Below are 23070 nucleotides of genomic sequence, written 5' to 3'. Positions count from 1 at the left end.
TCTCCTTCATATTCACTGCTGTTACTCGCGAACAGCACTTGCCCCTAGTCTGTTAAGAGTACACGGGGGACGCTGTTTCCCATAAAAGTAACCAGCACCGCAGGCGAAGGAGGATGGTTTGGTAGGTTCCATGTGGTAGGTGACGGAGGTTGTGGAGGGGGGGGGATCAATGCACTTAGCATGCACTTATGTTCACTGTATCACTAAATTATAACTTAAAACACCAAAATGACACCAACTTAAACGTCACATTTTCCACTTAACAATGAATGTTTACTGAAACATTACATTGCTGTACACTTTCACACCACATTACTCGCTGCCAGACGACATCGGCCGACGTGGGTACACCAAAGTCCACAGAGGTGTCTGTGGGAGCATATCCAGAGACTGATGTGAAGGCACTGCGCTGGAGGTTTCACTGCCGCTAGAATGCAGCCTACGCCTGGGTGGCCGTGGCACGCAGCGTCGCTCCAATCGGACCACTCGGCACGGCAAATTCCGAAATGACGTTTTGCTGTACACATTTTGTGCCCTCGCCCCCCCTCCTCCTCCCCAAAAGATGGACCCGCGGACGGCATTGCCATTCATCAAACAGGAGAACGAAGACGGCACGAACGCCGGGACGTGGCCGGACACGGCGGTGAAACACGAGGACGACGATGCCGGTGAGATGGGTGAAGCCGCGTTGCCGTGTCGCCGACACCCCCGAATGCATTCATTCGGTGGCTGTTTGTTGTGGGCGCAGTTTTCTTCGTACCAAAAAAATAAAGTTACGCCTTAACCTGGTGGAGCAATACGTCTGACGCGCGTTTGACGTGTCTTGAATAAAAAAAAACAACGTTTCTTTATTTCTTAGCTGCACAAAGCAAAAGGCGAGTTATATCTCGCCTTCTACTTTATCGCGTTATCGCACGGTCAAAGACTGTGTCCACTCGACTCCTGGCTGGTTCTTCTCCTGGCTGCCCTTTTATACTGCCAGACCGGAAGTGACGACATGGGTTCAACCAAGAGCCTTCTAACCAAGGGGGATTCTAAACAGTTGGAATATTCCAAGTCAAGTATGCCCAGTCTTCAACAAATGTATGACAGATGTACATCAAATGTATACACAGAAATAATACATTAACTTTCTGTCTCATGGCTCTTACAGCTTCACCAGGATAGTTGTTGGGGGGGGGGGGGGCGCTACAGAAGGACTTGGCCGCCCACCGCCCATCCCCCCCCCCCCCAAATCGATTCGGTCTTTGAATTTGACACTCTCCTGTGTAGAGAGTATCGCTACTGACGACGATACTCGACCCTCCACGCGTAGACACGGATAGTCAGGAAGTAAAAAAACACACAACAAGCCCCCCCCCCACCCCTCACCCCCCTCTCTGATCGGTAACTTAACGGGGGCCTGAAAGGGGGATTGGCTATGTCGGGTGGTGGCAGGTTTAACGACACATTTATATTTCCATGATTTAACCCCACGTAAAAAAACAACAACTTTATTACGAATTAATAACTGCAGGCCATCCACACCTCGACATTGCCACTTAGCTCCCGAACAACATCGCCGTTGTACGCTCGAATAGCATAAAATCTTCATGGCCTTCATCTGCGACGCATTTATATTCACCCGATTTGACCCAAAAAAAACGTATGAGCTCTACTGACCCCATCTGCCACCGCCATCCTCTCCCCCACCCCTCTCCCCTTCCACAACTCCCACCACTACCAAAACCAGCCCCACCCCCATGTGTTGGGGAAGGGGCAGGACCTATACAGAAAGAGGCAGGGCCTAGAGAGGAAAAGGGGGTGGCCTAAAAAGGAAAGGCGTGGAGCCAAAAGAGAAGGAGACACGCGGCCTAATCAGAAAGTGCTGGTGCCATAGGGGTAAGGTGGCAGGGTATGCAGAGGAAGGAGGCGAGGCCTAATGGGTGACTTTTGGCATCACTGGTATAGTGCTTCAGGTGACATCACCGCAGTGGTGTGATTTTAAAATACTGGAATCGTGCTTTTGCTTTGTACCTTGCGCCTAAGCTTGTTTTTGTGCATTTTGTTTTTTGCAAATGTGCTGCAGATGAAGGACGTGCAACGGGAGCGTTTTGCACGGACTGCAGGAAGGACTTTGGCGGACGATTAAGAATGAAGGCAGATAGAGTCAAACGACCCAGCCACTCCCTGCGAGGCTGCATGCAGTGCGGAAGGAAGCTCGAAGGCTCCGCGTTGCACATTAACAAGAAGAAGGATAATCCCCCGGAAGAGAATGTCTGCACAGGTGCGCCACGAGCGAAGGATTCCGCAGCCGTGGATCTGTCGGGAGGGCACGAGGAGACGGGCGCCACCGGCGAGAAGCCCCACGAATGCAAGGAGTGCGGCAAGGGGTTTTCGCAGCGTTTTCACTTGGAGAGGCACTCCAGAATGCACACAGGCGAGAAGCCGTACGTGTGCATGGAGTGTGGGAAAGGGTTCACGCAACGCTCCAACCTGGAGACGCACGCCCGAATGCACACGGGCGAGAAACCGCACGCGTGCGAGGAGTGCGGGAAGGGGTTTTCGAAGCGCTCCACGTTGGAGAAGCACTCTAAAACGCACACGGGCGAGAAGCCGCACGCGTGCAAGGAGTGCGGGAGGAGGTTCGCGCAGCGTTTCCACCTGGAGAGGCATTCCGTTAAACACACCGGCGAGAGGCCGCACGTGTGCGTCGAGTGCGGGAAGTCGTTCACGCAGCGCTCCAACCTGGAGACGCATTTCAGAACGCACACCGGTCAGAAGCCGCACGTGTGCGAGGAGTGTGGGAAGGGCTTCTCGCATTCGTCCACGTTGAAGAAGCACTTGAGGACGCACACCGGCGAGAAGCCGCACGTGTGCCTCGAGTGCGGGAAGGGCTTCTCGCAGCGCTCTGCTTTAAACACGCACTCGAGGACGCACACCGGCGAGAAACCGTACATGTGCGTCGAGTGCGGCAAGAGGTTCACGCAGCGGTGCAATTTGGAGATGCACTGCAGGACGCACACGGGCGAGAGGCCGCACATGTGCACGGAGTGCGGCAAGAGGTTCACAGCGCGCACCGATTTAACCAAGCATTGTAGAACGCACACCGGTGAGAAGCCGCACATATGCAAAGAGTGTGGGAAGGGCTTTTTAAAGCGGTCCACTTTAGAGACGCATTCGAGAACGCACACCGGCGAGAAGCCGTACATGTGCATGGAGTGCGGGAAGAGGTTCACGCAGCGCTACAACCTGGAGATGCACTCCAGGACGCACACGGGCGAGAAGCCATACCTGTGCAAAGAGTGCGGCAAGGGGTTCTCGCAGCGGTCCACTTTGGACACACATTCTAGGACGCACACCGGCGAGAAGCCGTACATGTGCGTGGAGTGCGGGAAGAGGTTCACGCAGCGCTACAATTTGGAGATGCATTCCAGGACGCACACGGGCGAGAAGCCGCACGTGTGCGAGGAGTGCGGCAAGGGCTTCTCGCAGCGCTCGACCTTAGAGACGCACTCTCGGACGCACACGGGCGAGAAGCCGTACATGTGCGTGGAGTGCGGCAAGAGGTTCACGCAGCGCTACAATTTAGAGATGCACTCGAGGACGCACACGGGCGAGAAGCCGCACGTGTGCAAGGAGTGCGGCAAGGGCTTCTCGCAGCGCTCCACTTTGGAGAAGCATTTTATAACGCACACCGGCGAGAGGCCGTACATGTGCGTGGACTGCGGGAAGAGGTTCACAACACGTACTTATTTAAATAAGCATTTGGTCATACACACCGGTGAAAATCCACCCATCTGAATGGTGGACTGTTTGGCAGCAGGTTCAACACTGCGTAGCAATTTTAGATTCACGTAGTAGAACACACTGGAGAGTATGAAGCCACACACATGTTCACAAAAGAGTGCTTGGGCTGAATTGTTCACGGTGCCATAGTGTGGAGACACTGTTTGGATAGTCACAGCTGCCCCTTTCCAAGGATTGTGGGACGGGGTATTTATTCGTAACAATATTTATAAAGAGTCACCTTCGAGCTCGCACTGAGTGGAAACCTTAAATTGAAGTGTTTCGCCCTTGGGATGCTTTTCATCGTATTTTTTCCCCATCACACGGTGGCGGTGATCCTGTGTAACTAAAACCATATTAACAATAGTAGTTGTAGAATATTGATGGTTTGCCCCTCCCTGTATAAAACCATACCGGCCTCCTAGATCTGCGTTGAGGTGTTCGGAGTCGATAGTGGCACACGGATGTGGGGTTGCGAACTGGGGTTGCAAAAGAGATGAGCTAAAATTTGTGGACACCGTTCTGGGAAAAGATGTCACGCTCAATACACAAGAGGGGGAATGTGACCCTCGTACTGACTAACTCCAACGGGCCTGCATCAATCACAATCGCCATGCTTATTGACGACGACTGAAAAGAGACCTAGCCCCCTCCTCCTTCCTATCGCGCATCGAATGTAAATTTCCAGAGAGACGCTTGTGCGACGAGAGCTGAGAGAATGGCACTGTTTGTAAAATCAGACCCTGCCCATCACAGAGGACGACCAACTGAACTGAACTCTTAAGTCTTGGAGAGACACAGACGCGAAGACACACGGAGGGCGGAGAGGAGGCCAGAGCTGTTTAAAACTTTTTTTTTACTTGTTACCATGTAAAGTCCCACTGAGCTATGCAGTTCTTTGTTCAGAAGCGACATGGGCAAAAAAAATATTACTCAACGAAGCGGCTGATCACGTGGAAATTTGTCGGAGTAGCAGCCAAATAATCCAAACGCACGTTTCTAAACGTGGAGGGAAAAATCGGAGGACCCGGTGAAAAATCCACGCGACCACGGGGAGAGAGAGACATGCAAAATCCAAATATACAGCAGGTTAGGATCGAAGCAACGACCCCCTTGCATACCAGGAGTTGGCATCTCCTTGGAGATGCTGACGGGACACAGAAATCGGCTACAGAAATTGGATGCTCACTCTTGCCAGAGGGTGGCAGCAAAAGCTAAGAGGGGCGCCACTGTAGACATGTTTGTTATCTCCCTCGCCTGATATGCATGTTCAGTCCCAAACCTGACTATATTTGGGGTTTGTGTCTCTCTCTCCCCGTGGTTTGCCTAGATTTGTTTTTATCCGGAGTCCTCCGGTTTTTCTCTCCACATTTAGAATCAACATCACACGTTTCGATTGTTTGGTTGCTCTACATTTCTACATGATGATGATGATGACAAGCCGCTTCGTTGAGCTATGATATGTGATAGCCAGGTCGCTCCTGAAAAAGAGCTACATAGCTCAGTGGGCTTCACCTGGAAAATGGAATAGATTAGTTTTTAGTGTTAGATCACATTGGAACTCCTCCGTGTACTCGTGCGAGAGTAATTGGTTGTACCTACCTAGTTATGTATTTACTTGTGAGAGCAGCGCGACTTGAGAGAATGTAAACCGCATGGAGGAAGAGATGTGCGGTCACCGGGGCTTACCGACGGCCACCTATCGACGGCACTCGTTCACCCTTCAGCAGCTGCTCTGGCCAACCACTGCCGGTGTTCATCGCTTGCTGTGTGTTCCTCCGCGAGTGCCGACTGTTGCTTCAGTTGCCTGCCGTGTGGCTGTAAAGCGTCGTGTTTGATAGTTGTGAGCGTTACGGAGAACGACAACTTTGTTTAAGTGCCAAAATCGGCCTCCGGTCTTTTTGGGACAGGGTGATAGTGGTGGCGTGACAGAATTTTGAGACTCTTGCCCCCACTACCCTATCTTTAAAGAGACACTGGAGCCAGTTATTTGCCCTTGACAAAGATCATTCAGCCACTGCATCTGCTCTACCAACCACTGCCGGCGCGCATCACTTGCTCATCACTGATGCCGGTTACTCGCCGTACGTTCCTCCACGTGTGCCGACCGTTGCTCTCGCTGCCTCCATGAAGGCGCCGCCCCTTTACACCCCGTAGATGGTTGCTCGCAGTGCACTGGACGGACGATTGAAACGCAAGATAAAGATTGATGCTCGACAACGTTATTTGGAAGTGATGATATTGGAATGGCAAGTCTTCAAATCGGCCACGCACCTATATACCTGCCAAGACCACGTGTGGGCACTGGATCAAGCAATATTAACTCAATCGCTTGTTGTCACGACTAAAAAGCTGTCCACTAGTACCGCTAGCCCCCTAACGTTTTAAACAATATATGTATATATACAGGATTGCGCCTATGGGTTAGTGTTATATTAAGGGAGATTCTGCGGATTTTTAGTTCTGCCAGCTCTCGGTGACTTATTTATCTGCAAAGAGTTAGTGGTGGTGGTGGTATCACATAAATGTGTCCGGCAACAACGCCCAAGGTAGATCTGCTGTGAGTTTCTTTTTTTACTTAAGACTAGCTTGTTCGTGTTACTATAAAGAGTAGTTGTTTGATAGTTGTGCTCACGGAGAACGCCAACTTTGTTTAAGTGCAAACATCGGCCTCCAGTCTCTGGGACAGGCTGGTGGTAGCGTGGCAGAATTTTGAGACTTTCCTAAAGAGACACTGGAAGCCGTTATTTTCTCTTGACTAAAGGTGAATTAGTTATTAGTCGTATACGATATTAGTCCTCTATATTTTATGTTTAATATCCCTTTAGAAAGTGATTATTTCTTATAGTCGTTGCAGTATTTTTCATAGATAACATGAAAGTGCATTCCTATGTTTCTGTAGTATTGGTAGTGATACGATAACTTACGTGTTGTGTAATAAATGTACTTTTTATGAAAGTTAGTGCTACTGTGTAGTTTACACGATTGGTTATCACCCTTCCGTGATGCTTCAATAAAATCTTAAAAGACAACATGGATTGTTGTGGCCACTTGGATGTTTGGTGACTGCTGAATCATCGGTGACACTGAATGCTGTGCGCCAAGGGTAATTATTGTGACAGTATGAATTTAAGGTAATGCCTAGACACCCCTGTCCTCGCCCTCTTGCTGAGACCTTGTTATGGTGAGGATTGTGTACTTCAAAGGCCCTTAGAGCTCTGCTGGAGGGGGGGGGGGAGGTGGGTTTCTTGCTCCTTGCAGCCATACCAGACTGGTCTCAGGCGCGGGACCTGATAAACGACAGAATACCGGCCCTCCAGGTTGGGGGTTGGACGTAGTGCTAAAACGCTACCCCAGAAAAAAAAGGTTTGTTACGGAAGCCCCAATGAGCATGAGACAACACAAGGGCCACGATGGGCTGAGGCCTATCTACAGGCAGTATGACAACTCCTGATGAAAGCCTGTTGGAAGTCAGGAGTGTGAAGGAGATACTACTGGGTCCTAAAGCCAAGATAGGACGATGTACGAGAGACATCAAAGATAGCCAAAGTCCTCCGTGAAATGAATATATTCAATCGAGACATTCTGGGGATAAGCGAGTGCCACTGGCCTGGGTCTGGACGCCAAGTGGCAGGCGATGGATCAAGCCATCTTCTATTTGGGCCACAAAAACGCCCACACACACCGTGTAGTCATCAAACCGTCTCTGGAGAAAGCAAGAACGTTGCTGGAATGGGAATTACTCTTTGTGTTTTTTTTCGGTAAAGTCACGTATAAATAAGAATTAATAAAATAACATAATAGCGTACGAAATTTCAGTTGCAACACAAGCAGCCATCATCAGGTACAGAAGAGCTAAATTTATGAGAGAGGGGAAACACATAACCTCAGATGTATATACAGACACCCAAGTAGGGGGAACTAACACAGATACAACAGGGAACACAGAGAGAGAAGCATACCAGACAAACAGGGTTTAGCAAAATTTTGGAAACCATATAAAGCAACAGACGGTCGGTCAAAACACAATTAACGCATAGTCCGGTTGATCACGCTATTTCAAAGATTGCTAAAGTCGCCTATTTAAGGCGACTTCACTGTGGGCTTGTCTCTGTGCTGGTTCGTCTACTTGGATGTCTGTGTGTGTGTGTGCGGTCTTCGCTAAGCGGGGCCTTCGCTAAGCACTCAAGAATGTGTCGTTCTTTCTCCTGGAGTGAGAGCAGCGATAATGAAATCGGTGCTAAAAGGGGATCAACTATACTCCACTCCCCCCCCCCATTGCATATACGGGGGATGCGTTCCCAGCAGCGTCATTCCGTACGTATGAGCAATAAACAAGGGCTCCCTTGGGGTATCGGTCATAGCGCTAGTAATAATACAGACGGTAAACATTACTTAATGAGTAAAACTAAATCCACATCGGTATTATGTACTGGACCAGCGAGTGCATTATGCTGTTAGTCTTACAAGGCAGCAGTGGGAGCAGAGGTTGCAGGGGCTATTCCGCTCCCAATCCGGGTCTTAAAAAGCGATACCCTCAGTCTTAAATTTCCGTCGGCGAGGTGTCTTTTCGGTGAAGACTGAGAACCTTATCCTGGTCTCGTGTGAGTTCTTACCTGGCTGAATAAAAAAAAAAAATCTATATTTTTTATGCAATTGTCACTACAAATCGTCATAAGCACTGAGCGAAGACCCCGGGCCTGGCCCAGGACATGCTGGCGGGACGATGTCGCTCGGCTGGCCTGGGAATGCGTGGGAATTCCCCAGGAAGAGCTAGAGTCTGTGTATAGTAGTGTATTGTGTAGTGTATAGTAGTGTATAGTGTAGTGTATAGTGTAGTGTATAGTAGTGTATAGTGTAGTGTATAGTAGTGTATAGTGTATAGTAGTGTATAGTAGTGTAGTGTTTAGCAGTTTAGTGTAGTGCATTGTAGTGTATAGTGAATAGTGTAGTGCATAGTAGTATAGTGTAGTGTACATTAGTTTAGTGTATAGTGTAGTGTATAGTAGTATAGTGAATAGTGTAGTTTATAATAGTGTAGTGTACATCAGTTTAGTGTCTAGTAGTGTAGTGTATAGTACTATAGTGTGGTGTGTAGTAGTATAGTGTAGTGTGTAGTAGTATAGTGAATAGTGTAGTGAATAGTAGTGTAGTGTATAGTAGTATAGTGTATAATAGTGTATAGTAGTATAGTGTATAGTAGTGTATAGTAGTATAGTGTATAATAGTGTATAGTAGTATAGTGTATAGTAGTATAGTGTATAGTAGTATAGTGTATAATAGTGTATAGTAGTATAGTGTATAGTGGTGTAGTGTATAGTGGTATAGTGTATAGTAGTATAGTGTATAGTAGTGTCGTGTATAGTAGTATAGTGTATAGTAGTATAGTAGTGTAGTGTATAGTAGTATAGTGTATAGTAGTGTAGTGTATAGTAGTGTAGAGTATAGTAGTGTAGTGTATAGTGTAGTGTATAGTGTAGTGTATAGTGTAGTGTATAGTGTAGTGTATAGTAGTGTAGTGTATAGTGTAGTGTATAGTAGTGTAGTGTATAGTGTAGTGTATAGTATAGTGTAGTGTATAGTAGTGTAGTGTATAGTATGGTGTATAATAGTGTATAGTAGTATAGAGTATAGTAGTGTAGTGTATAGTAGCGTAGTGTATAGTAGTGTAGTGTATAGTAGTGTAGTGTATAGTAGTATAGTGTATAGTAGTGTAGTGTATAGTGTATAATAGTGTATGGTAGTATAGTAGTGTAGTGTATAGTAGTGTAGTGTATAGTAGTATAGTGTATAGCAGTATAGTGTATAGTAGTGTAGTGTATAGTAGTGTAGTGTATAGTAGTATAGAGTATAGTAGTGTAGTGCATAGCAGTGTAGTGTATAGTAGTATAGTGTATAGTAGTGTATAGTAGTGTAGTGTATAGTAGTATAGTGTATAGTAGTGTATAGTAGTGTAGTGTATAGTAGTGTAGTGTATAGTAGTGTATAGTAGTGTGTAGTGTATAGTAGTGTATAGCAATCGAGAGCTCTAGAGCAGTGGTTCTTAACCTGGGTTCGATCGAACCCCAGGGGTTCGGTGAGTCGATCTCAGGGGTTCGGCAGAGCCCCCGCCACGGAGGTCCGGACACACTTGAATTATTGTGTAAATTTGTGATGACACACACGGCCCGCTTGGCCATCACTGGCTGCAGATGATCATGCTACACTGCTTGGCCAATCAGCGCTGCGGGGAATTTAGTGCGTACTCAGTAGTCAACGTGTGACTGTTGTTGTCGTACGTCGTGTGATTTCTTTAATATTTTATCCATACTAACTATGTCGGGCAAAAGAAGAAAGTGGTCGGACGAATATGTACAACATGGATTCTCATGTATCACGGAACGTGATGGGAGTGAGCGTCCTATCTGCATGATTTGCAACGCCAAGTTGAGCAACTCTAGTCTTGCACCGGCAAAACTAAAGGAACACTTCTTGAAGCTGCATGGAGACGGGGAATACAAGAACACAACACTTGCTGAATTCAGGGTGAAGAGAGCCAGATTCGATGAAAGGGCCACTCTGCCTGCTCTTGGATTTGTACCTGTTAACAAACTGATCCTGACAGCATCGTACGAAGTTGCTTACCTGATCGCAAAGCAGGGCAAGCCACACACCATTGGTGAAACACTTGTGAAACCAGCTGCATTAAAGATTGCGAATCTGATACTCGGAACAGCGGCCGAAGGTAAATTATCCCAAATTCCCCTTTCAAATGACACCGTCAGTGACAGAATAGAAGACATGAGTAAAGACATCTTGGCTCAAGTAGTCGCGGATCTGATTTCAAGCCCGGCAAAATTCAGCCTTCAACTCGACGAAACCACAGACGTTTCTGATCTAAGCCAGCTTGCTGTTTTTGTACGCTATGTGAAAGACGACATGATAAAAGAAGAGTTTTTATTTTGTAAGCCTCTTACAACAACAACGAAGGCAGCCGATGTGAAGAAGCTTGTGGATGACTTCTTCAGAGACAACAATCTTTCATGGGATATGGTTTCTGCAGTTTGTACGGACGGAGCTCCAGTCATGCTGGGAAGAAAGTCTGGTTTTGGTGCGCTAGTAAAGGCCGATGCACCACACATCATTGTGACGCATTGTATTCTGCACAGGCATGCGTTGGCAACAAAAACCTTACCTCCAAAAATGGCAGAAGTATTAAAAACTGTGGTGGAATGTGTGAACTATGTGCGAAAAAGTGCTCTGAGGCACCGCATCTTCAGTGAGCTGTGTAAAGAAATGGGCTCTGAATTTGAGGTACTTCTGCTCCATTCTAATATTCGGTGGTTATCCCGGGGACAGGTGCTGAATCGTGTTTTTGCCATGCGTGTGGAATTAGCCCTGTTTTTGCAAGAGCACCAACACTGCCATGCAGATTGCTTCAAAAATCCTGAGTTCATTCTCATTTTAGCGTACATGGCTGATATATTCGCAGCTCTCAATCATCTCAATCAGCAGATGCAGGGTGGTGGAGTCAATATCATGGAAGCGGAAGAACACCTGAAGGCTTTTCAAAAAAAGCTACCGTTATGGAAACGACGAACAGAGAACAATAACTTCGCAAACTTCCCGCTTCTGGACGACTGTGCAAGTAAGATCGAAGATGTGTCTGGAATCGGAGATATTTCTGTATCCACGGAACTGAGGCAAACAATTGCCACGCACTTAGATGAGCTTGCAAAGTCTCTCGACGGATATTTCCCTACAAGAGAGTCATATCCAGCATGGGTGAGACAGCCGTTCACGTTTGCTGTTGAAACAGCAGATGTCAATGATGAATTCCTCGACGAAATCATTGAAATTCAGCAGAGCCAGGTTCAACAGCAACTCTTCAGAACAACAACGCTCTCAACGTTTTGGTGTCGACAAATGAACAAGTATCCAGTTATTGCTAAGAAAGCCCTGGATTTTTTTATACCATTTGTTACAACATATCTTTGTGAGCAATCCTTTTCGAGGATGCTGGACATAAAAACGAAGAAAAGGAACAGACTTTGCTGTGAAAATGACATGAGAGTGGCACTTGCCAAGGTGAAGCCACGCATATCTGAACTGATCTCTCAAAGGCAACAGCAGAAGTCACATTGATTTCCAGGTATGTCATTTGTTGTGAGTTTATGCATTGTGTTGGTTTTATTCTTTGAACAAGGTAATGTTCATGCACGGCTCATTTTGTGTACCAGTAAAAAACATATCTATGTCTTGAATTTGAAAAAAATCACATTTTATTTTTCACTAAAGAGGGGTTCGGTGAATGCGCATATGAAACTGGTGGGGTTCGGTACCTCCAACAAGGTTAAGAACCACTGCTCTAGAGTCTGTCGCCAGGGAAGGGGAGGTGTGGCCCACCACTGCTCAACACGTTGCTGCCGTCGCGACCCTCTCCACGACAAGCGGACGAAGCAACGAACGGACAAATCGCGGGTGGGGGCGGGGCCTGATTGGCTCAGAGCATGCGTTACTCTCATTGGCTGAGCGGATGAAGGGGGGGGGGTACCATTTCCTCGGTCGTCACTGATGCTGCATGTTCTCACCCGTAATCACGTGCATAGCCATCAACCCATGTCTATTGGTTTGTGTTTCTCCCATGTGATGGGACTTTGCAGGACGAACGTTGAGATTTATAAGGGGCACGAGGTGACCAATAAGGTCTGAATTGGTCTGTAATAAGGTTGGGCACTGATAAGGGGTTGACAGGTATGTAGTGGTGAGTGTAGTGGTGAGTGTACCAGTGGTAATGGTCTGTTTGTATTTCTCCCATGTGATGGGACTTTGCAGGATGAACGTTGAGATGTATAAGGGGCACGGGGCGACCAATAAGGTCTGAATTGGTCTGTGTAAAGGTAGGCACTGATAAGGGGTTGACAGGTACGCACTTTGGTTATCATTTAAATTTTTTTAAAAAACATTTTTAATCAACAAACAAAAAATTTTCAGTGACAGAGCGCTATAAACGAATCAGCGGGGGTCGTGCTAAAGCGTGGTCTGACCTGTGTAAACTCTCATCAATGTGCCGATTAATGAACAGCAGTCTTTCTCGTGGAAGACCGAACGCAGAAGATCCTCTGGCGTTTGTTCGATCTTCCGCGAATCTGCTCGTGGTCCCACTCCTTAACCGCATCACCCACTGCACAAACCATGGCACCAGCGGTAGCAGATGTTGCCTGAAGCACAGATGGCAAATAAATGTCGAGTAAATTATTGCTGTATATCTTCTGTCAGATGCGGACACCACTCACTCACCACTCAGCATAACGTATAACGACAATGCCACCGATACACAAATACGAAGGAGACATCATCGCAGCGATGATGATGCACTACTCCGCTACTGCTCCTGCTGACGCGGTTGTCTGCTGGGCTTGACCACCCGAATGTGATGACATTGTGAGATGTTGCTCTGCAGCAGCAGCATCAGCCAGGGTCTATCCACTGCTGGATAAAGTCCTCTCTGAGCCTTATATCATAATTCACCATCATCAGCATCAGCCAGTGTGTGACTGTGGTCATCCAGAACAGACCCCACACAGCGCATAACACAACGCAATGCCCCGGACACACAAGAAGCAGACATCACAGCGATGGTGATGATGATGATTCACTACTCCGCTACTGCTTGTCACGTAGTTGTCCGCTGGGCTTGACCACCCCAATGTGATGACATTGTGAGATGTTGCTCTGTGGCATCTACATCAGCAGCCGTACAAGGACAAGAAGAAGATTACCGATTAACAATGGGCCACGTTTTTTTTTGCATTGCCAATGCCCCCGCCGGAAATGCGTACATTTTATACAAGAATGTACGACTCATAGCGAGCAGCCGTGAAATCCTCCATTACTAAACTCAACTTCAATTATATTCTTGGTTCTTTCGGTAATGATAAAAAATATATTTTATTATGTTGTTTCCCTTCTACGTGACTTTACCGAAAGAACCAAGAATATGAATCCCTGCAGTCACGAAAGCTTTAAATCAACTTCAATTGTTTTTAATCCTTTATATATTTTGCAACAAGAACGCAGGCCAGTTCCAGCAAGTTGGATAACGTGTCGCAAACCAAACGTTCTGACCCCGTGCCCCTACTGGAGATCTGTGACAAAAGAGCTTTATAGCTCATCGGATTCCTCTTCCTGCGGTATAAATACTGATTCTGGTATCGTTCGCCAGATAGATCAATCCCATATGCGACTGAGAGCCATTTAAGGGAAGGGTGGGGGGGGGGTGATAAAGGATGGGGATAGTTTGGCCCCACTATCCCGTTCACGAAGGGGTATCGCGCCAGGGGAAAATGGGGGTTTAAATGAGAGAGTGGGGGTAGTGAGGAGGGAGGAGGTGGTGGTGTGGGGGTACAACCAACTTACGAAGGGGGAGAGAGATAGATGGAGGGGGGGGGGGTGGCATGGGGTTAAACCTAAAATAAAAAAACCATAAATGCGGCCATTGTGCATTGAGCACTTTCCCTCTCACCTATCCAAACACCGCTCCTGCTAGGTCCCTGAGGGATTTGTATATTTTTTAAATACCCCCTCTTCTTTGGTCCCTGTTACCCTCCACCCCTCCTCATCCTGGCTAGTTCACTTTACCCTCTACACAAGATGGGAGAGGGGGGGAACCAGCTGACTTCAAATTCCTTTTCGCTTCCCCTGAGCTCATGACTCAGCTGTCTTCCAGAGTGGACTATACCACTGTTTCCAATTTGGGGGGTGGCTCATAATTCTTCCAGTTGACCAACATTATCCTTCTGGATATGATGTTAATGATGTTAAAGGTCCGCCGCTGAAAAATTCAACTGTTATATATTTTTGTAATGAATAAACTACCTTTATCTTTGCAGGTAAGGCCCACTGAGCTATGTAGTTTTTTTTTCAGTAGTTACATTGGAGAAACCAAACGACATGTCTCGGACTGCATCCGTGAACACAAAGCAGACTTAAAACACGGTAGAACCAACACCTCGGCCATGGCAGATCACTGTTATAATTCAGTAGGCTCACATGACATTGACTTCTCCAAGACAGAGGTTTTCTGCAAGCTATCTGGCTACCATGAGAGATTCGTTCATGAGGCTATCCACATATACAAACACAGAGACAATTTCAACCGAGAAGATGGATTATAGCTTAGCAATCATTGGAAGGATTTGATAAACCATTTCGGGTCTTAATTGATTGTTCACGCTTACGGTGGCTTTCAGACCGCATCCATTATTTTCGTCTCCCCCCTCCTCTTTTCCGAACATAGATGGACTCAAATTTTGATTTGAAGCTTTCGTGACTGCAGTAATTCATATTCTTAGCTCTTTCCCTTCAACGTGACTTTACCGAAAGAGCTAAGAATATGAATATAGATGGACTCGTCCATCTGATTAACTTCGTGGTGCTAACGTTAAAAAAACGCCACTTTTTTCAAATTTTCTTGCTGTGGTTTTCACACCTGATGATGATTGCTTGTGTTGCAGTCGAAACGTCGTGAGAATTTTATTGTTTTATATCTTTATTATTTTGTTTCCCTTCTATGTGAATTTACCGAAAGAACCAAGAATATCAAATATTATGTCATCTCGGGCGTGTTATCTCTTTGGTTACCACTCCATCCTTAGTTTCGACCGTTGGGTTCGGCGTCCTCTCTCGCGACGTGTGTTCTGGCCCCAAGCCCACTTAAAAGTATATACTTTCTTAAAAATAAATTTTGAGTCAATAAAATTCGATCGCATTTTCTCCTCCGATCCCAACGTGTCTCCACGTCCGTGCACTTGGTGAAAAGAAAAAAGGCCACAACACGCGTGTGCAAACCCCCCCCCCCCAAAAAAATATACCGCCAGCACGTTACAAAAGAGCCTTCGCACGCTCATCAACACTAAAGCGTCATCAAATTTGTTCCTCTACATGAAGTGGGATTTTTTGTTAGTCTAACAGGTGAAATATAGATATGTTTAAATAAAACCACCCGGTGCTTTTATGTATCCTGCTCTGATGTGGCAGAGGTTGATGCTCTTCATTTTAATCGGAGAACAAAAGGAATCCAGTGAACGAGCTGTCGCGATAGCCGGCTTGAGAGAACATTCCATTGTAAGCATCGGCCACCTGAAGCCAGACCTTGTCACCCGCCTTAAGGCTGAGCACCGACCCCCCACTAATAGCATTGGCATATTTGTTCTCTATGTTGTTACTGCAAAAGGAAACGACTCTGTTGCCATCCTTGATGAGCGCCACGCACAGATCGTGTTTATAGACGTGGGCGTGCATCACGAAGTAGTAGAGGCCCGGGTGAACGCAGGTGAACTTCCCGCTCAGGGGATCGTAGTGGCCCTGATCGTTGCTGATGACGACGTCGAACTTGATGGGCGAGCCCGCGGGGGGATTGGAGGAGGAGATCTTGGCCGTGAAGGCCGACTTGGGGACCGCGGGGCTCCCTCCCTCGTCGCCCTTCGATCCGCGCGGTCCCGGAGGACCGATGGGGCCCGCTCCGCCGCTGGGACCCAGTTTACCCGGGGCACCTGAAAACAAATGATAATTGACATTTATTTGTAAGGCACCTTCCACTCATGTCTAAAAGCACAGGAAGCCAAGTGTTCTGACGTGGAGAGGGAGAGAGTTGCAAGGCCAGGGTGGAGAGAGAGAGAGAGGCAAGGTCTCGAGAGAGAGTGGCAAGGCCAGGATGGAGAGAGAGTGGCAAGGCTAGGGTATGGAGAGAGAGTGGCAAGGCCAGGGTGGAGAGAGAGAGAGGCAAGGACAAGGTCTCGAGAGAGAGTTGCAAGGCCAGGGTGGAGAGAGAGAGGCAAGGCCAAGGTCTCGAGAGAGAGTGGCAAGGCCAGGGTGGAGAGAGAGAGAGAGGCAAGGACAAGGTCTCGAGAGAGAGTGGCAAGGCCAGGGTGGAGAGAGAGTGGCAAGGCCAGGGTAGAGAGAGAGTGGCAAGGCCAGGGTGGAGAGAGAGAGGCAAGGACAAGGTCTCGAGAGAGAGTTGCAAGGCCAGGGTGGAGAGAGAGTGGCAAGGCTAGGGTATGGAAAGAGAGTGACAAGGCCAGGGTGACCTTGGTGCGTCACATCGCTACACTTCAGAATCTACTTTAATCAGAGCGGATGCCGAGCAACTACAATTTCACGTTCAGGCGGTGAAGCCCAGACAACCGTGTCAGGTGTAGCGGAGTGTATCGCTGTGACGTCTCCATTAGTGTATGGGTCTATGCACTTCTATGGGTCTCTATGAGTCTATGGATCTCTATGCGATTCTATAAGCCTGGGTCTACAAAAGTCTCTGGGTCAGAATCTCCACGGATCTCTGTGAGTCTCCGTGGGTGCCTACGAGTTTCTGCGAGTCTCTATGGGTCTTTGAGTCTCTGCGCGTCTCTATGAGTCTGGATCTCCATGGGTATCTATGAGTCAACAGCTGATGTAGACGCAGAACAAAGACCACAATTTCACATTCAGGTGGGCAAGCCCAGTCGACCGCGTTAGCGGGAGCAAGAGCGGAGTAGTGCATCATCATTGTCATCATCGCTGTGACGATGTCTCCTTCGTATTTGTGGATCGGGGCATTGCGTCATTACACGCTGTGTACGGTCTCTGTTCTGGATGACCACAGTCGCACACCAATACTACTGCAGAGTTTTACATTTTTCACGTGTGCATCAGGTAACCGCACTTCACGTGGCCTTAACGTGCACATAGCCGGGCCCAAGCGCCATGGTGATGTCACCGCCAATTAGTGGCAAATCGCGGTTGTTGCTGTTGTTGTTGTTGTTGCAGTGGATGTCATTCGGGTGGACCATGAGCTTCGTGGAAGATCAAACCCCAGGGATCTTCTGCATTGGATTTGCATTGGATCAGTGACGGTCTGTGATTCACCCACCTCGTTCACCAGCTTCTCCTTTGCTTCCATGAACTCCGGGCTCGCCTTTTGATCCAGTTACCCCTGAGTCCACAGGGATGCGTTCAGATTATGCATCGTTAAGCACTTTACAAAAAAAAAAGCAATAGACATGTCCTTTTAGCGCGGGTCTTAGCGGACATATTTTTGGGCGATCCTTAGATGACTTTCGTTGTTTTTGTTAAATCTTATCTAGATTTACAGTATTCCCTCGTTATTCGCGATGGATAAGTTCCGGACGGAGATACAGTTAAAGCTTGGATTGCGAGTAACTTGGTCTGCGAGTGTTTTGCAAGACGAGCAAAAAATTTAAATAAATAATGATTTGATAAACGAGCGATGTCTTGCAATACGAGCAGTACGTACACAGTATAAGCTTTGTCTGCCGAGCGTCACGTGATCACAACTGAGCCAATGGTTCTTCTCTCTCTCTCTCGCTGCGGGATTGTGGGTAATCGCTTTGTCTGCCGAGCGTCACGTGATCACAACTAGGCCAATGGTTCTTCTCTCTCTCTCTCTCTGCAGGATTGTGGGTAATCGCTTTGTCTGCTGAGCGTCACGTGATCACAACTGAGCTAATGGTTCTTCTCTCTCTCTCTCTCGCTGCGGGATTGTGGGTAATCATCTTCCATGCTCGGTCTCAGTCGGCGTGCCTCACTCGTATAGTCAACATCCGTGCGAATGTATACTGCTTACTATAGTACTATAGTGTTGTGACCACGTGTGTGTGCGTAAAGCATTTATTTTTATTTTGTGTCCAAATGTAGTGACTGTTCTTACTGCAAGTGAAAGTCGTCCTACACAATAACACTCCTCCTCCTCTCCTCTCTCTCGTCTCCCTCACACCAGCCACGATGAAATGTAATTAATAAATCTGATCACTTTAATATTAAATTTAAATAATACAAATATTAAAAGGTATTTTGTATTAATCATTTTTTATATGAATACAATGTTTTTGGGTGGTGGAACGAATCATCCGAGTTTCCATTATTTCTTACGGGGAAATTCGCTTTGATATACGAGTGCTTTGGATTATGAGCACGTTTCCGGAACGAATTATGCTCGCAATCCAAAGTTTTGCTGTGCTCGTAAATAGCAAATTTCGCGAATAATGATATTGGCCGATGAAAACGATATCTTTTATCGAATCGCTTTTTCTCTCATCACTTATCTCATTACTTTCTCACATCACATTCTCTCTCACCACTTTACCTGTGGTCACTTTATCTCTCATGGCTTGATCTTTCATCACTTTATCTCGTAAATTTTATCTCAACACATTATCTCTCATCGCTTTATCTCTCATCACTTTATCACATCACATTCTCCCTCATTACTTTGTCTCTCATCGGTTTATCTCTCATCACTTTCTCTGCCATGACTTTATCTGTCATCGCTTTATCTCTCATCGCTTTATCTCTCATCACTTTATCTCATCAATGTATCTCATCACTTTCTCTCTCATCAATTTACGTCATCACTTTCTCGCAACACATTCTCTCTCATCACTTTATCTCTCATCACTTTATCTCATTACTTTCTCACATCACATTCTCCCTCATTACTTTATCTCCCATCGGTTTATCTCTCATCACTTTCTCTGCCATGACTTTATCTGTCATCGCTTTATCTCTCATCGCTTCATCTCTCATCACTTTATCTCATCAATTTATCTCGTCACTTTCTCTCTCATCAATTTACGTCATCACTTTCTCGCAACACATTCTCTCTCATCACTTTATCTCTCATCACTTTATCTCATTACTTTCTCACATCACATTCTCCCTCATTACTTTATCTCCCATCGGTTTATCTCTCATCACTTTCTCTGCCGTGACTTTATCTGTCATCGCTTTATCTCTCATCGCTTTATCTCTCATCACTTTATCTCATCGATTTATCTCATCACTTTCTCTCAACACTTTACGTCATCACTTTCTCGCAACACATTCTCTCTCATCACTTTATCTGTCATCACGTTATCTCTCATCACTTTATTGCGCATCGCTTTATCTCTCATCGCTTTATCTAATCATAACTTTATTTCTCTCTCTCGATGCGGTAGTCGTGTACAGTTCCAAATGCAATTAGCAAATAGCTAAAATCGCGGATAGCCAAGTTCGTGAATAATGAGGGAATGCTGTCTATAGAAGCGCATCATTCAAAGGCACTTTACAACAACGATTATACAAATAATATACTCGTACCCCCGGGTGAGAACCAATGCCCTAGAGGAGCGGCTCTGGGGTGTGGGGGGTTTTGAGTTGGGGGTTTTGGTGGGGAAGGGCCGGAGAAGGGGGTCACCTTTCTCTCCGTCCCGGCCGTCCCTGCCGGGAGCGCCATGGTGCCCTGGGATTCCCGGAATCCCGGCGACGCACGACCCCAGCGGCTCCGGGGTGCGCGACCCGCCGGATTCTGCCAGCGTGACGACAAGAAGCGACGCCAGCAGCGGGCACAGGCGGAAGAACATCGCCAACATCGCTCCTCCCCCTCGTTCTGAACCGACACGAACGGTGGGCACAGGTGGAACAACATCGCCAACATCGCTCCTCCCGCTCGTTCTGAAGCGACACTAACAGTGGGCACAGGTGGAACAACATCGCCAACATCGCTCCTCCCGCTCATTCTGAACCGACACGAACAGTGGCCACAGGTGGAACAACATCGCCAACATCGCTCCTCCCGCTCGTTCTGAAGCGACACGAACAGTGGCCACAGGTGGAACAACATCGCCAACATCGCTCCTCCCGCTCGTTCTGAAGCGACACGAACAGCGGGCACAGGTGGAACAACATCACCAACATCGCTCCTCCTGCTCGTTCTGAAGCGACACGAACAGTGGGCCACAGGTGGAACAACATCGCCAACATCGCTCCTCCTGCTCGTTCTGAAGCGATACTAATGGTGGGCACAGGTGGAACAACATCGCCAACATCGCTCCTCCTGCTCGTTCTGAAGCGACACGAACAGTGGGCCACAGGTGGAACAACATCTCCAACATCGCTCCTCCCGCTCATTCTGAAGCGACAGGAACAGTGGGCCACAGGTGGAACAACATCGCCAACATCGCTCCTCCCGCTCGTTCTGAAGCGACACGAACAGTGGCCACAGGTGGAACAACATCACCAACATCGCTCCTCCCCAATGTTCTGAAGCGACACGAACAGCGGGCACAGGTGGAACAACATCGCCAACATCGCTCCTCCCACTCGTTCTGAACCGACATGAACAGTGGGCCACAGGTGGAACAACATCGCCAACATCGCTCCTCCCATTCGTTCTGAACCGACACGAACAGTTGGCATAGGTGGAGCAACATCGCCAACATCGCTTCTACTTCTGCTGGACCGACACAAACAGTGGGCACAGATGGAACAACATCGCCAACATCGCCAACCTCACTTCTCTTCGTGCACCTCCTTCAGCAGCGGCAATAACAAAAATAATTTACTTATTTATCCAGGAGAGCCACGCTGAGTCGTAGGGCTCCTTTTCAGGAGGGTGATGCAGATACATTTTCTTAACCCTCTGCCCGTTCCGAGACGCCTGCAAGTCGCTGGGTGGTGTGTGGGTGGGTGTCCCGTTCACCGCCGTATCTCGGAACGCGCGAGCGGTTCAGCTTTCATTTATGCAGAGAGAGGCATGGTAGTAGCAGCAGCAGCGCCGTTATTTTCACAAAGACGTCGTTCCTCACCGCAGAGAACCATAGTGACACAACCACCGCCACTCGACAATAGCCGGCGCCAAAACTGTGCCACACGCCCCTCCCCGCGTGGCCTCGAGGGGAGCCTCGGTTCGTCGTCAGGTCAAAAGACGTACCGATGAAGACATTTTTTTGACGTACGTGCGCGTCTTCGGAACGGAATCAGAAGAGCCACTGATGACGTACGTACGTGTACATCATCGGAACGCGGAATGGACTCAGATGTTTTCAGCCCAATTGATTATGCACGAGGGAGGAGATCACTGGAGCAGCCGGAGAAAACTCACGCGCGCGCAAGGGGGCAACGCTACAAACCCGCCGCCCAGATGGAATGAGATGGAGATCAGTTCACTTGCTGCACTGCCTTCCCCCTGGCGAGCCAGGATACGCCACCTCCTCGACGCCCCCGCGGTGGGGTTGATGCGCAGCCGCGGCGATCCGGCGACGTCCGCTTGCCGCCGCAGTGCTGGATTATGGGCGGCCACCACCGCCCACCGGTTCATTCACGCACTTGCCATTGACGCAGACAGAATCAGGGTCAGAATATTTATTTATAGCGGAGGGATCCGACGCAGACATTCCAACAAGGTTCCCACGATCCCCAAGCAATGGGGTGGGAACTTCGTTAATGTCCAAGTTCATGATATATAGTATAGCATAACAGGTAGGCACACATATATGTTAAATAGTAAATACTCCCCAAAAAATTCACGTTGGAAAGCATTGCATAATGCATGCATGCATGCATACGTGTGATTTTTTGTTTTGTTTGTATGGCCATAGGTGACCAGGCTAACCCAATCTCAGGATATTTGTCAATCTATTAACAAACGTAACAGAACTGAGGTCGATATGAAGATTGGGTCGACCAACAACCTCCATTCACGTCGACCTATAGTGTCCGATTGTAGCGAAAATCTACAGTCGAAAAAATATATGGGGGGGGGGGGGGGCGGTGGAAATAGATGGGAAGAGATTAAATTTTCTTCACATACTGCAGCTTTGTTTTTTGTTTAATTAAAAAAAATCAATACCGTTTCAAGAAATAATTACATTCGTGTCTTAGTTGTGCATACAACTGTCCTAACATTCATAATGCTTTTATTTTCTGATACTTTTGCCATTAATGCAAAATCGCTATCAGTAAAAAAATATATAGAAATCCACCGTTCACCTTTCAAGATGAAAATGTAGAGGTTGGACAGAATCTTTGGGGGTCGCCGAGGTCTTGGAAGTGTATGCAGAACTTAGAACGTTTTTTTCTAGAGTGGCTTTCCTCCAAATTTCGATAGCTCTTATGAAGGACCTTTAGAATTATATACTCTCCCCCAAGCACCAAATGTCGTGTCGATGGAAACACAACTTGTGTTGGTAGCAACACGAATGTTTGGTGGTGTGCAGGTGCTAAGCAACGAACATATAAAAATCAAGGTCACACGCTCCAGTGATCCACCAGTGGTGGATGATTGCATGGGCTCGCTTGGTCGGCTTTACGTTGGAGACGTCTGCGTCCGACTTAAAGTGCTCTTGCTGTAAACAACAATTTCGGTTTGCTCGATGCATCCTCTTTCTTTTGCAGTCCCTCGGGATATATCCACCGATAGATTATGCAATTCTACGAGCCACGCCCTTACTCAAATACTCTCAAGAGATCATTGGCCTTCCTTCCCATTCAGCGTCCACGCCAGCGGGG

General features: G+C 47.5%; 2 protein-coding genes across 4 annotated transcripts in view; one reads left to right on the top strand and one right to left on the bottom strand.

The window, feature by feature from the left end:
- The window catches only part of LOC116956574 (uncharacterized), a 45257-nt gene extending 38457 nt beyond the window's left edge, over nt 1-6800 (top strand). The window contains exons 13-14 of the mRNA XM_076054542.1: nt 563-668; nt 2069-6800. Of these exons, the coding sequence (XP_075910657.1) occupies nt 563-668; nt 2069-3783 (1821 nt within the window). The 3' untranslated portion in view covers nt 3784-6800. The remainder of the gene's footprint in view (nt 1-562; nt 669-2068) is intronic.
- Nucleotides 6801-12711: 5911 nt separating this feature from the next.
- LOC116956632 (complement C1q tumor necrosis factor-related protein 5-like) lies at nt 12712-23049 on the bottom strand. Of its 3 annotated transcripts, none has more exons than XM_076054623.1 (5): nt 22552-23049; nt 21693-21887; nt 19979-20170; nt 17654-17716; nt 12712-16301 (listed from the first exon to the last, which is right to left on the bottom strand). In XM_076054623.1, the coding sequence occupies exons 3-5, from the start codon at nt 20151-20153 to the stop codon at nt 15805-15807; spliced, it is 735 nt and encodes a 244-aa protein (XP_075910738.1). In that variant the 5' UTR covers nt 20154-20170; nt 21693-21887; nt 22552-23049; the 3' UTR covers nt 12712-15804. The 3 variants fall into 3 exon arrangements, with proteins under 3 accessions (XP_075910738.1, XP_032834291.2, XP_032834290.2); XM_032978400.2 differs by having other exon boundaries at nt 21771-21887; nt 22552-23048; XM_032978399.2 differs by lacking the exon at nt 21693-21887 and having other exon boundaries at nt 22552-23011.
- Between the last annotated feature and the right edge of the window lie 21 nt (nt 23050-23070).

The sequence above is a fragment of the Petromyzon marinus genome, chromosome 66 (assembly GCF_048934315.1).
Source record: "Petromyzon marinus isolate PM22_M1 ecotype Great Lakes invasive population chromosome 66, UKy_Petmar_22M1.pri1.0, whole genome shotgun sequence".
NCBI classification, from domain to species: Eukaryota; Metazoa; Chordata; class Hyperoartia; order Petromyzontiformes; family Petromyzontidae; genus Petromyzon; species Petromyzon marinus.
Note: the sequence above shows the minus strand (reverse complement) of the source record. Positions and strands in the feature narration are given on the sequence as shown.

Coding starts and splice junctions, on each gene's coding strand:
- LOC116956632 (XM_076054623.1), bottom strand. CDS start 20,153: ATGTTGGCGATGTTCTTCCGCCTGTGCCCGCTGCTGGCGTCGCTTCTT. Junction 17,717..19,978: donor CGGCCGGGACGGAGAGAAAG/GTGACCCCCTTC, acceptor CTGTGGACTCAG/GGGTAACTGGATCAAAAGGC. Junction 16,302..17,653: donor AGGAGAAGCTGGTGAACGAG/GTGGGTGAATCA, acceptor ATTTGTTTTCAG/GTGCCCCGGGTAAACTGGGT.